This window comes from Pseudorca crassidens, chromosome 6 (assembly GCF_039906515.1).
Source record: "Pseudorca crassidens isolate mPseCra1 chromosome 6, mPseCra1.hap1, whole genome shotgun sequence".
Classification (NCBI taxonomy): Eukaryota; Metazoa; Chordata; class Mammalia; order Artiodactyla; family Delphinidae; genus Pseudorca; species Pseudorca crassidens.
In genome coordinates this window covers 73003038-73016870 of record NC_090301.1, presented here as the reverse complement: position 1 = coordinate 73016870, position 13833 = coordinate 73003038, and the positions used below count along the sequence as shown (strand labels likewise).

Below are 13833 nucleotides of genomic sequence, written 5' to 3'. Positions count from 1 at the left end.
AATGTCTCTTTCTTGTTCTTGCTGGAACAAACCAAAGACGCCGCTTTTATGGTGTGTTTTCAAAAATGAGAATTTCATTTTTTTTAAAAGAAAGATGTTTGCTCTTTCCCCCTAGTTTTGTAACTATCACAAGATTTTGTCCTCATTCTTTAGAAACTAAATGCTAATAAATGTGCTCCTTCATGGAGCTGATTCTTAAGCATATCATTTATGCATATCATTTCATTTAAGCATATCATTTCATTTTTTTTTCTCAGATTTCAAAAGAGTCAGTACTCGCCTTTATTGCTATTTCCCAAGGTTAGTGGCCATATCTCTTCTCTATTTACTTCCCTCTCCAGTAGGCAAACTCAAACACTGCACCAAGGAGTAAAATGTCATCTCAGGAAAAAAATGGCTAGCTCTCTAGTTATATCCTGAAGTAAGAAAAGTCTGCTTGACGTAGAGAATGGACTTGAGGACACGGGGAGGGGGAAGGGTAAGCTGGGATGAAGTGAGTGTGTGGCATGGACATATATACACTACCAAATGTAAAATAGATAGCTAGTGGGAAGCAGCTGCATAGCACAGGGAGATCAGCTCGGTGCTTTGTGACCACCTAGAGGGGTGGAATAGGGAGGATGGGAGGGAGACACAGAGGGAGGGGATATGGGGATACATGTATGTGTATAGCTGATTCACTTTGTTATAAAGCAGAAACTAACATACCATTGTAAAGCAGTTATACTCCAATAAAGATGTTTAAAAAAAGAAAAAAGAAAAAGAAAAGCCTGCTCTAAGAATTGGAAATGGGATAGAAAGCTGGAGGTTTGTGTATCTTGGAATGGCAAAGATCCCTCCTTGTTATTATCTTGAACACAAATCTTTTCTAAGCCTTAATGTAGCCAATTATAGGGGAAAGGAGAAGGGAGAGTGCTGAAAATTATTTCAATTAACTTATTTAGGTGGAGTGTTTGGTGGGAGTCCACAGAAATATGAATTATAATTCATATGGAAGTCTGGAAGGTTCAGTAGATTGCATTTATGGAAAAGGAAAACAACACAAAGTACATGTGCTAGGGACACGGGGGTGTCTGGTTAATGTTTCTATGCAAAAGATAAACCCATTTGTTTGGTAATGGTCTTATTTGCTCTTCTAGCTGCTGTGGTCTGTGTGACACTTCTCAACAGACTTGAATGCGACCAGATCAACTCTCCCCATGATGTTCTGGTGGAGTACCAGAAACGGCCTCAGCTCCTAATCTCCAGATTCATCAAACAGCGGCTTGGACTTCGTGACCAGACATCATAGCTGGGCAGCCCAATCCTTCCCTGCAAGTTTGTAGTTTCAGTCATAATGTTGAAGTCATATATTATTTGTGGCATTTTTATATAGTTCTCATCCACACGCTAAAATCATAATTGAATGATTTTATACAACCCTTTCTCTTAAAAAAAGAATTTATTGTAAAAGAGTTTAATAACTTACATTAAATTAAATTCAAATTTCATTTTAGAATGAGTTAGCTAAGTCAGTCTAATAATTAAAACTGTAAAACTCCTGTACTGTGACATTTGGAGTTTCATATGCAGCATTAATTAGGTTCACATCAAAATAGATCAACCACTTGTGGATACAGTTACCCGTCACTCTGTTTCTGAAACTAATCCAGAAATTCATGTTAGAACGTTGTCAGGCACTTCTAGATGTTGGACAAGTGACAGAAATTGATCATGCATATTCAAAATATTTACAGAAAAAAAGTGTCAGTGTAATGTAGGTCTATATGAAAAAGCTACACTTAGGGAAATGTGACCATACTTCTTTTTTTTCCCCTGCAGGATTTCAGTGCACCACGTAATAGGGTTAGAGCCTTAGGTTTGCCCATGTTTGTGATTTTATCACAAAAAGTAACAACTCTAGATCACACATTGATTTTCAAATGAAAACCCTTGGAAATGCAAAGAAAGATCTTCATTTTTCTTCAGAAATCACAAATGATTAAATCACCTTCTAGCAATTTTTTTTTCTTTTAAGAAAATGCATTTTGAAGAGGCTGTACTTTTTTTTTTTTTTTTTTTTGCTGTTTGTGGGCCTCTCACTGTTGTGGCCTCTCCCGTTGCGGAGCACAGGCTCCAGATGAGCAGGCTCAGCGGCCATGGCTCACAGGCCCAGCCGCTCCGCGGCATGTGGGATCTTCCCGGACCGGGGCACGAACCTGTGTCCCCTGCATCGGCAGGCGGACTCTCAACCACTGCGCCACCAGGGAAGCCCAAGGCTGTATTTTTAAAATTTCATTTCAATATTAACTTCATAGGCTGAGGAATTAATAACAAGTGAATTTAGACCTGCGTTTAAGATGTTAAAGTCATCCTTTCGTGTGACTTTGAAGCAGGTCTTGCCTGCACCCAACCTGTACCCCTGTTCAGTTTGACCCTCTGGCAGGCATGGTGTCACTTAGAGAATACACCTTGCTCTGTATGAGTTGATGCCTCCTGGGGGGTTCTTCTAAGGCTGATACACTTAAGAGTTGGGAAGCATGGATGGCGGAAGGGTGGAGGAGAGCTTACAATCTTGAATAGCATGTAACATTGTGTACATATATTTATATTGTTGTGGCTCAAATAAAATTTAATTCCAACCATGAGAGAGACCTCTTTTGTCTCTTTGTAATCAAAGACAATAAACAATCTCCTGAGAGGAGCATCAGTTTGGGAACTTTTTTGGCAATAGATATGCTTGGAGTGCAATTTTTAAAGTATCCCAGTAATTCACCATCAAATACCAGCATCAGAACTAAAAGTAAGGTAGAATAACACTGAGGTCATTAGTGTGGTTTTCACTGTGTTTCATATATATTTTTAGACCAGGTGGAAACTACTTCAGACTGTTCTCCGTAAGCCTTCAATATGAACTTTTATTTACCTGTTCCTGGAAAATCTTATTTTCCTTTTTATTGAGAGAAGAGGAGAGGTTATGAGAGAGAGAAGAAAGAAATAATCGCAGTCAGTCCTCCCCTCAGCTCCTGTGGAAGGGTGTGTGTATGCGCACGCACCTGCCAGCAACCTGGGACACCTCTTTGACAAATCTGCCTTCCTCATTCCCACATCCAACCAATTGCCAAGTCCTATGAGTTGATTCTCCTAGATAGCTCTCCAACCTGTCCACCAGTGGACAGCCCTCCTGCTCCTCAAGCCAGCTTCCTCCCAGCCCCACCCACAGCCTCCCACAACGCCCTCTGCAGCCTCCTTAAATTACTCATCACCGCTTGCAATTATGTCATGATTTGTGTCTCTATAGAATTAATGTGCCTAGGCTATAAGGCTCATGAGGACAAAGACTGCATTTGTTTTATTTACTGCTGTACCCCAAGCACCCAAACAGTGCCTGTCTCATTCTAGGTGCTCAGTAAATGTTTGTTAAATGAAGAATGAATCCGCTTCATACATTTCCTTCATAAACTCTCACTAAAATGCCTCTAGTCTTTACGAGACTTATCCTTTCCTTATTCAGTCCCTTGTCATCTCAGCTCTCCTTGGCTGTCCCTCCCAGGACATCTCATTTTACGGGGTGGAAAGTCCTCTGTACCATCAGTGTAGAGTTGTGGTGATGTCTAGAACTTCTTGCTTTCTGCTATAGCACATGTCTTTCCCCTCTGTCAAAACCAAACCCTAGATTCACCTCCTTCAGGAAGGTCTCCAAGTTTAATTCCCCCTCAGTTCATCACATCTAGTTCCCTTAGAACTAGGGTTGCACTAGGAAGATATCAATGTGTCCTCGTTTGTAGGCTATGTGAGAACACTTGTCCTTTCTCATGAACTTGGATAATGGCTGCCCAGCTTGTCTTCATTTGGGAGGCTCATGCCTCCCTTCGACTGCCCTCCTTCTACCCTTCGACTGCCATGGAGTGCTGTCAGATGCAGGCATTCAGTCACTACTCACCTGTTCCTGCGCTAAGTCTGGGAGCCAGCTCTTCACCTCACCTCTAACCCCACCTTCTCCACTCATTCAGTCTCGCCCTCCTAGAAATCTATTCAAGAAACAGACAGGCTTGCAAAAACTCTTCTGGTGATTTCTGTGTATGGGTGTTGCATGTATTTTTGGTGTGTTTTTTCTTTGTTCATTCATTCATTATAAATCCATATCTCTCCCTCTTCCCCAAAAGAATCAGAGACAGTTTACAAGGATAAATAAAAGCACATCAAGATAGTACAAATTAGACCTAAGTGGGAAAGAAAAAGGAAAAGGGAAGGGAATGGGCATCATTGGCACAAAGCCTGAAGCTAATACCAAGATGCATCGCATACAGTCTATGCACCTGCCGACAGGAGGCGCTGAATTGGCTCTGGGCTGCCTAGCAGCTGCTTCATAAAGAGAAAAATTTTACAGCGTCTCTAAGACAAAATGTGAACTAATCATCAGAAGAAGAACAACTAGCCGTGATTCCAAGAGGCCAGAGTGTAGTGTAGTGTAGTGGTGAGTGTGGGGAGTGGGGTGTGGGGTGTGGAAGGGGTGTGTGTGTCAGTGCCTTTACTCCAGGTGGCTCTCAACACTGCTGCACGTTAGGGTCAGCAGGGAAGCCTTCAAAAACCACCATTTGGGGCCCCATCTCAGACCAGCTAAATGAGAATCTCTGGAAGTGGGACTGGGAAACCCTATTAAAAAAATTTCCCCTGGTGATGTGCAGCCTGGGTCAAAAGGCACTGATTTAAAAGAATGAAGAGTCTGGGAATCTGGCAGGCACTCCTCCAGCTGAACTTCTAGAAGTCTTTCAATGGTGCCTCCATGGGACTAGTTATATAAAGGTCAAGCTCTTTTACTTTACTCTTACTCCTCAACAAGAACAGTATCTTTTTTCTCTAACTGAGGTATAGTTGACAGCTAAAATGTATACATTGTCAAGTGTACAATATGATGACTTGATAATATATACACATTGTGGAATGATTACCACAATCAAGTTAATTAACACATCCATCACCTCACATAGTTACCTTTCATGCAATAGCCAAGCTATGGAAACAACATAAGTGTCTGTTGACTGATGAATGGATAAAGAAAATGTGTTATATATATGTGTGCGTTATATATGTGTATGTATGTGTGTATATATATATATATATACACACATACACACAATGCATTGTATCTATTTATAGATAGATAGATACACACAATGGAATATTATTTATCCATAAAAAAAAGGAAATCCTGCCATTTGTGACAACATGGATGAAACTGGAGGGCATTATACCAAGTAAAATAAACCAGACAAAGACAAATACTGTATGGTATTACTTACATGTGGAATCCAAAAAAAAAGTCAGATTCATAGAAACAGAGAGTAGAATGGTGATTACCAAGGGCTGGGCGCAGGGAATGGGGAGATGTTGGTCTAAGTGGTCAAACGGTACAAATTTCTAGTTATAAGATGATAAGTTTTGAGGATCTGATGTACAGTACGGTGACTATAGTTTAACTCTGTGCTGTACACTTGAAATTTGCTAAGAGTAGATTTTTAGCATTCTCACCAAAAAGAGGAATATCTTAACCATTTTATATCTCCAGCAACGTGCACAGTGCCTGACACAGTAAAAGTGAATTAATTATACATATTAATATATTTATATATATTGTTATGGATTAAATTTTTGTGTTCCCCTCACCAAATTCTTATGTTGAAGATCTAACCCTCAGTGCTGCTATATTTGGAGATAGGGGTCTATAAGGAATTAGGTTAAATGAGGTCACATGATGGGGCCCTGATCTGATAGAATTAGTGTCCTTATCAGAAGGGACACCAGAGAGCTCACTCTCTTTCTCTCTCTGTACACATGTACTGAGAAAAGTCCATGTGAGGATGCAGTGAGAAGGTTGCCATCTGCAAACCAGGAAGAGAGCTCTCAACCGATATGGAATCAGCTGGAATCTTGGTCTGGGACCTGTAGCTTCCAGAACTGTGAGAAAATAAATTTCTGTTGTTTAAGCCACTCAGTCATTGTTATTTTGTTATGGTACCCACAGCTAAGACATATATCATATATATGAATTACACACGTGTGTGTGTACATATATAAACAAAACCCAAAAAACAAACAAAACCACAATCAATCAACCAATTAAAGCAAATACATAGCTGACTACCTGTCAAGTTAATTTTGCCCAAATGTTATCCCTTGACCAACCTTTCCAAGTAACATGTGTATATTATTCAGTGTAATTTGCTATGTGTAATTTGCTACAGCCAGACCAGTTCCTCTGCTCCATGTTTCACTCCCAAACACACTAGACCATTGACACACAACACAATCTTAGTAAAACACAATCTTTGGTCCAAAATACACTCAATAACTTCTCCTGGTTCATTTTTATCCAGTTATAGAATGTTATTTAGTGCTTTGCACCCTGTAGGTACTTAACAAGGACTACAAACTATCAACTTCAGAAATACAACAAAGTGAGTTTAAATTTTATATCCTTCTTTTAAAAACATAGCTCTTAACATTTGGGATTCATTTTGGAGACTGTTGATAAAAATCTATGGACCTGCTCAGCAGAAAAATGCACATTCACATGTATACCCCTGAGTTTGCATATAATTTCATGGGTTTGCACACTTTCCTTGGGCTGAGTCATGGCAGGATACCTGTGTCCCCTACCACAGGCCACAGTCCCTCTGGATGGCCCTAGTCATACTGCTGTCCTCTAGGTTCTGGTTATTGCTCCCTTCCAGACCCCTCACATCAGGGCTGGTAACAGCTGTTCCAGCTACACCACCCTTTGTTGTTCCCTAAATCCTGCCCACCCCTTGGTGGATAGTCCTTTCAGGAAATTCTCTCAGTTCCCCAGTTTAATTGTACCATCTGGTTCCTGCTGGGATCCATTAATACAGCCTCCAAAATACATTTGGGGACCAAAAACCATTCAGAAAAATGTAAGAAGCTAAAGTCATTCTATATGCAGATCTTTCAATTATAATTCTTTTACTGCAAAACAGAAGTTAGTATTTTTCTTCTTAACTGCTAGAGCACTTTAAAAAAAGATATAACCCTCTATTCAAGAATGTATGCTTGTATTTAAAATTCTCCTGGAACTCTCCAGGACTTGCAGCTTGAAAAACATGGTGTTCAACTTACACTTTCTTGGCTGGCTGCTGGGCATCCCATGTATGATAGAATTGAAAGCTTGAGTAAAAGACAGATAAATGGCCTCTATTGCTTGCCTCCAAGCTACATGTTCCATCACCCTGTCATGGAAGGAAATTAAAATTGTCTGACATACTGAGTTTCATAAAGCCACCCTGTTCCTCTCCCGGATCCTGTGTGCCTCTAGATGTCTATACCATAAGTAGATTTTTTGAGGATTTGATCTACAATCTTCATCTCAGGATCAGAGCTTAAGTAAATGCAATCCTTAGTCATTAGGGTCTCTCTTTGTTCTTTTTAAAAAATAAAGAAACTCTATAAACATTTCTTTCCTCAGTCCTCCTGGACTTTCTCTATCTCTTAAGAATTCTAAAATATTGGCCAGTGGGGGTCTACCATCCAATGTCTCCTAAGATGAAGAACTAAAAATACTTATAATTTGCAACCTGCTTCATTATTTACTCCTCAAGGGTTTTCCTCATTTCTTTCTTTCTTTTTTTTTTTTTTATCGGTGCGTGGGCCTCTCACTGTTGTGGCCTCTCCCATTGTGGAGCACAGGCTCCGGACGCGCAGGCTCAGCAGCCATGGCTCATGGGCCCAGCCGCTCCGCGGCATGTGGGATCTTCCCGGACCGGGGCACGAACCCGTGCCCCCTGCATCGGCAGGCGGACTCTCAACTACTGCGCCACCAGGGAAGCCCATTCCTCATTTCTTATTTGCTTTTTCACTCCTCCTAAATAGGTGTTGCTCAGTCTGGAATCAACTTAACATTTATTTTTCTAAAAACTGAGCATAGCAATTTTAACTTGAGAATAAAAGCCCACCATTAAATCACCTTTTCCCCTGAAACCTTAAATATGATTTGGACATTATTTTTATAAGTATAACATAGTTTAAAAAATCATCAGGCAAACAATCTAGAAACCAGTATCATCTAGTTTGTACAGGATTAGTCAAAAATTACCCTCCAGAAGGTAGTAATTTAAGATTGTGTCTATTTATTTTCTAAATTTCTAAAATTTCTTAGAAAATCTGTTATTCTCTATAGTAACTTAATCATTAACATTGTGAAGCACTGGGGACATTTCAGAGTTACAGAAATCATCTGAGTAATCTGATTTTGCTCTCTCCTCTGTTAAAAAAGGAAGTACAAATCCTTAAAAATCTGGATTCTTCTTTTCACTTCCATATCACTTTCTTTCTTTCTTTCTTTCTTTTTTATTGTGCGGTACGCGGGCCTCTCACTGCTGTGGAGCACAGGCTCCGGACGCGCAGGCCCAGCGGCCATGGCTCAAGGGCCCAGCCGCTCCGCAGCATGTGGGATCCTCCCGGACTGGGGCACGAACCCACGTCCCCTGCATCGGCAGGCAGACTCCAACCACTGTGCCACCAGGGAAGCCCCAACTTTATTTCTTCATCTGAGTTTAAGGTCCTTTGCATTTGCACTTCCTCCCGACATTGTAACCAACAGGAACCAATGATGGGGTAAACAAAATGTTACCCATGTCCCACTTACTCTGGGTAAATAATCAGCAGTGGACACGAATCTACTAGCCAGATCTGCCTCCTACACTGCCTGGTCCTACCTTCTCCTTCCTTCCCCTTGGTCTCCAGAGGTCACACCTATTCTAGAACTGGTTCCATGATTGATTCAAGGTTGCAGTGCCATGGACATGCTCTAAGTTAACATGTAAATGATAGAACAAATATATTGATAAAGGACCTACTTTGCACAAGTCACAGTGCTAGGTGTTGTGGGAAAGCAAGACACAGTCACCTCCTTTAGACAATTCCCAGCCTACTAAGTTTGAGGCACTAAGGCAAATGTGTGGATAACTACAATTCAAGGATAATCTGATAAACTTGAAAAGAGAGGTGGAAATAAAAGTGTTCTAAGGACTTACCAGGGGAAATGATTGAATGGAGATGGAAAAATTTGAAAGGGTTCCTTGGACAAGGTGGATATTTGAGATGAACTTTATTTAAGGGCCATAATTTTGAAAGAAACTCTAAAGCAGGTGTTGCCATCAAAGGAAAAAGCATGAAATAAGACAAAGGAGGACAATACAGGACACATATAAGAATAGTAAAGAATCCTGTTTTGCTGGATCTGGAAAGGTGATTTGGGGTTCTATTATGTGAGGCCCTAAAAGTCAAAGTAAGGAGTGTGGACCTTATTCCCAGGCAAAGGGAAGTGGCTGAAACACATAGAGCGGGACTGATTGGCAGTCTGAAGGGGTAAGAGGAAGGAGGAGGAGTAAGGCTGAGATAATTACTGGTAACAAAAATCTGTACCTGGTGTAGGTGACCAGGACGTGACTAGCTCCCTCTCACAGTAGGAGGGCACATCTCACAGGGCAGAGATGGAGTAAAGATAAGCTGGGGCTGTCAAAGACATTGCTTTCTTGTTAGACTAGGCAGCTCCCCTACTGTGAAGGTCTGTGCCTTCAAATTTTCACCTAATAAGTTAAACAGCTTACGTACTTCAGAATAAAAATTCCCTTCTCATGTGAAGATAATGTGCTTCCAAAGTCTTTCTTTTGCTAAAAGGCTAAGGAAAGTTCAAACATGACAGAGCCAGAGCAGTAGCTGTGGGAGAGAGTGGCATTTAAAGGGCTGATGAGTGAGAGATGTCAGCAGTGATCTCAGTATCTATTTAGATAAAACTCCTTATGGCTTTGTGGCTAATAAAGAATCTTCTATCTCCCAGAGGATATATGTAAAGGCTCGACTCACAGATGTAGAGAATAAACTGGTGGTTGGGGGGAGGTGCAATATAAGGGTGGGGCAATGGGAGGTACAAACTGTTAAGTATAAAATAGGCTCAAGGATGTATTGTACAACACAGGAAATATAGCCAATGTTTTTTAATAACTGTAAATGGAAAGTAACCTTTAAAAATTAAAAAAAAATTTTAGGTAAACCAAACAAAAATAAATAAATAAAATTTAAAAATAAAAGTAAAGGCTCAATGAAATCCTGTCACATGCTACAACATGAATGAACCTTGTGGACATTATGCTAAGTGAAATAAGGCAGACACAAAAGGACAATTATTGTATCTAGATAGTCAAATTCAAAGAGAAAGAAGTGGTTATGAGGGGCTGAGGGAAAGAGGAAGGGAGAGTTATTGTTTAATGGGTACAGAGTTTCAGTTTGGGATGGATAGTGGTGATGGTTACAAAACCATGTGAATGTATCTAATGCCACTGATTTGTACACTCAAAAGAAGGTTAAAATGGTAAATGTTATGATAAGTATATTTTACTACAATAAAAAGTAAAAGCTCAATGAGGTCTGTATTGTGGTTTTTATAATACCAAATTCTAATTTCCTAATTTTTGGAAAGAAAGTTCATGCGATATGGCCTGATGGAATCACGCCTGCTGGTTGGCAATCTACATGGGCTTCTGTGTTCTACAGAAGGAGTCACACTGGCTCTAAGAAGCTTGCTTGGTGAGTGAGAAATCAGAGCAAGGAGCTGGGTATGGTTATGATTACCAGTAGAGAGACTGTTTTGCCTAATATTCTCATCTTCAATATAGGAATATATCTACCAAAGAGGCCTGAATCTTTGTATCAGCCAGTCTGGGCACTCTTCCTCAAGATAGTATAATTAACCAAGGTTATTTTTCAAAGCACAGTTTATCAGAGTCAGGAATGCAGTAAGAGAATATGACTAACACATCAATAGCTATCAGAAACAATGATGAAATCTAAAACACTCAGTAGAGAGAAGAGAAGAAGAGCAAAATCAGGAAATATTCCTATAGGATCAAAGTCTGTGATGCTAAAATGACTGCCTGCAACAACCCAATATGCATTGCCCTTGGTACAAATACTTTGGCATCTCAATGACAGTAAAAGACCATTTAATAAGGCTATTTATCTTTTCAGGTTGTCATAGCACATATGGGACTCTCTAGGATCGAAATATACTACCAGGGAAGGAAAGAAACTGGTATGAAGTGGGGGAAGATAATAAGATGAAAAATGAAATATTGAGAAGGAAGGGGACTAGTAAGGAAGGAAGACAGTTGTGAAATAATGTTGTGAGAAGAAAGTCTACTGAGGGTTCTGCAAGATGGAGAGCTAACATATCCCAAAGCACCGGAAACACCTGCAAACGCTGCATAAAACATTTCTGGAAGAGAATCAAAAGATGTTAACAGGAAGGAAGAAACTTAAAGCCAGAGTAGTGACCTGACAGCCTGGAGGCTTGGAATTAAAGTTTACGTAGACACATTTTCGGTGAGGTGTTGGGACTAAGACTCAAGAGAAAAAAATCTGCCCACCTGCAGAGGAGACCCTAGTAAATCTTGTCTGCCTCTGTCTAGGCAACCTGTGGGGGGAAACATGTAATTCCCTGAGAGATACAAAATCCATGCTTGATCCTTACTCGGGGTTGGAGTTTAAATTTATATTGCATTCCAGGAAACCCCATTTCAAAATACAAACAGAAAATTAGGTTATGAACAGAGATGTCCCTGGCACTCCTGGCATAAGTAAAAGCAAAACTACATGGTACAACAGACACAGACAGGTGGCAGGGCATTTTCACAAAATATTCAGCCTCATTGAATATGAGGCTCATGATAAAAAGTCACAGAATAAGTACGTAACAATTTTTGTGTGAGGCACAGTAAACAGTCATAAAATACAGGAAGATTATATTCAAGAATTTGAGTTACTAGATGGGATATAGAAAGTGACTACCAAAGAGAATATCTTTAAAATTATTAAAGCTGTAACAGAAGTAATTGAAACACAGAAATGAGAAATGGAAAAAGACTGCTTTGAATGATGTTGATGATGATAATAATAATAGCACAGCACTGACCACTTTTCTAGATGCTTTGCAAGGAAATTTCCTGACAGGCCAGTAGTTAGGACTCCTGGCTTTCCTCCTGCCAAGGACGCAGGTTTGATCCCTGGTTGGGGAACTAAAATCCCGCAGGCCGTGGGGCATGGTCAAAAATATAAACAAATTTTAAAAATAAATAAATAAAATAAATTCCAATTTTAATTTAAAAATGCTTTGCAAATAGTAATTCATTTAATCCTCAAACAACACTGTTATATTGTGTTATGAGGTATTATTATTTTACCAGTTTATAGATGAGAAAACTGGAGCACAGAGAGATTAAGTAACTTGCTCCAGGTCACAAGTCTAATAAGAAACAGAGCTGAAGTTTGTACAAAAACATTCTCTATCCAAATGTCTTAGTCCATTTGGGCTGCTATAACAAAAATACCATAAACTGAGTGGTTTATAAACAACAGAAATTTAGTTCTCTCAGTCTGGAGGCTGGAAAGACCAAGTTCAGTGCCAGCAGATTCAGTGTCTGGTGAGAAGCCATTTCATGGTTCATAAACGGCCATCTTCTCATTGTAACCTCACATGGCAAAAAGGGAAAGGGAACTATCTGGGGTCTCTTTTACAAGGGCATTAACCTGATTCATTTGGGCTATACCTTCATGACCTAATCACCTCCCAGAAGACCCATCTCCCAATACCATCACATTGGGGGTTAGGATTTCAACATATGAATTTGGGGAACACAACTTTCAGTCTATAGCACCAGAGTATATGGTCTGAACCACTATACTAAACCAAGAACCAGATTTTACTTCCAAATAAAATGTAAAATTTCAAAACATTTAAAAATTGGAAAATTACAAAAATGAAAAAATTTGTAATTGTTAAAGTTCAGTGGATGAGTTAAATAGAAGATTAGGCACAGCTGAAGAAAGAATTAGTGAACTTTAAAATAGAACTGAAAAAACAACTGAGAATACAGCACAGAAATAGAGATGGAAAATACAAGAGTAAGAAGCATAAGAGAAAAAAATGAGAAGATTTAATAAATTTCTAAAAGAAGTTCTAGAAAGAAAGAGTACACAGAACAATAAAGAGACAATATTCAAAAACATAATGATTAAGAAATTTCCAGAATTGGTAAAAGACATAAATATTCGAGAAGCACAATATAAATAAAGGCAAATCACACATGGAAATATTGTAGTAAAGTTATCTAAGAAAACTAAGAGAAAATGTTAAAAGTAAACAAAAAAGGAAAGAGAGGGGTTCTCTACAAATGAACAATTTGATTGATAACACACATCTCAATAGCAGCCACAGAATCTGAAAGATCCTAGATTATCTAGGACATTATATCTTTAGAGTCATGAAGAAAAATATTGTCAACTCAGAATTTTACACCCAGGTAGAATATTATTCAGGCATGAATAATAAAATAAAAACTTTTTTTTTTTTTTTTTTTGCGGTATGCGGGCCGCTCACTGTTGTGGCCTCTCCCGTTGCGGAGCACAGGCTCCGGACGCGCAGGCTCAGCAGCCATGGCTCACGGGCCCAGCCGCTCCGCGGCATGTGGGATCCTCCTGGACCGGGGCACGAACCCGTGTCCCCTGCATCGGCAGGCAGACTCTCAACCACTGCGCCACCAGGGAAGCCCAAAATAAAAACTTTTTAAAAAACAAAGGTGGAACTCTGGGAGGGCTCACGCCAGGGAGTACTTCCCAGAACTTCTGCTGCCAGTGTCCTTATCCCCTCGGTGAGCCACAGCATCCCCCGCCTCTGCAGGAGACCCTCCAACACTAGCAGGTGCATCAGAGAAAAGCTGGCAGCTGTTGACAGTTCTTTGGTGGATCATTAATCATTAGAGAAATGCAAATCAAAACTACAAT

General features: G+C 39.9%; 2 protein-coding genes across 7 annotated transcripts in view; one reads left to right on the top strand and one right to left on the bottom strand.

Annotated features, from left to right (window-relative positions):
* UPP2 (uridine phosphorylase 2) overlaps positions 1–2655 on the top strand; it is a 44215-nt gene extending 41560 nt beyond the window's left edge. Inside the window, exons 8-9 of one of the 5 annotated variants that reach the window (XR_010944434.1) lie at positions 258–300; positions 1140–1230. Coding sequence is in view for 3 of the 5 variants with exons in the window: in XM_067741867.1 (XP_067597968.1) it covers positions 1140–1291 (152 nt within the window). In the remaining 2 variants the exon portion in view is untranslated. The other 4 variants (XM_067741869.1, XR_010944435.1, XM_067741867.1 and 1 more) reach the window with 4 other exon arrangements.
* CCDC148 (coiled-coil domain containing 148) overlaps positions 1–13833 on the bottom strand; it is a 337625-nt gene that overhangs the window by 31157 nt on the left and 292635 nt on the right. Inside the window, exon 15 of one of the 2 annotated variants that reach the window (XM_067741854.1) lies at positions 7117–7226. The exons of the other annotated variant lie outside the window; for it this stretch is intronic. Coding sequence (XP_067597955.1) covers positions 7117–7226 — 110 coding nt within the window. The remainder of the gene's footprint in view (positions 1–7116; positions 7227–13833) is intronic. 2 annotated transcript variants of the gene reach the window in all.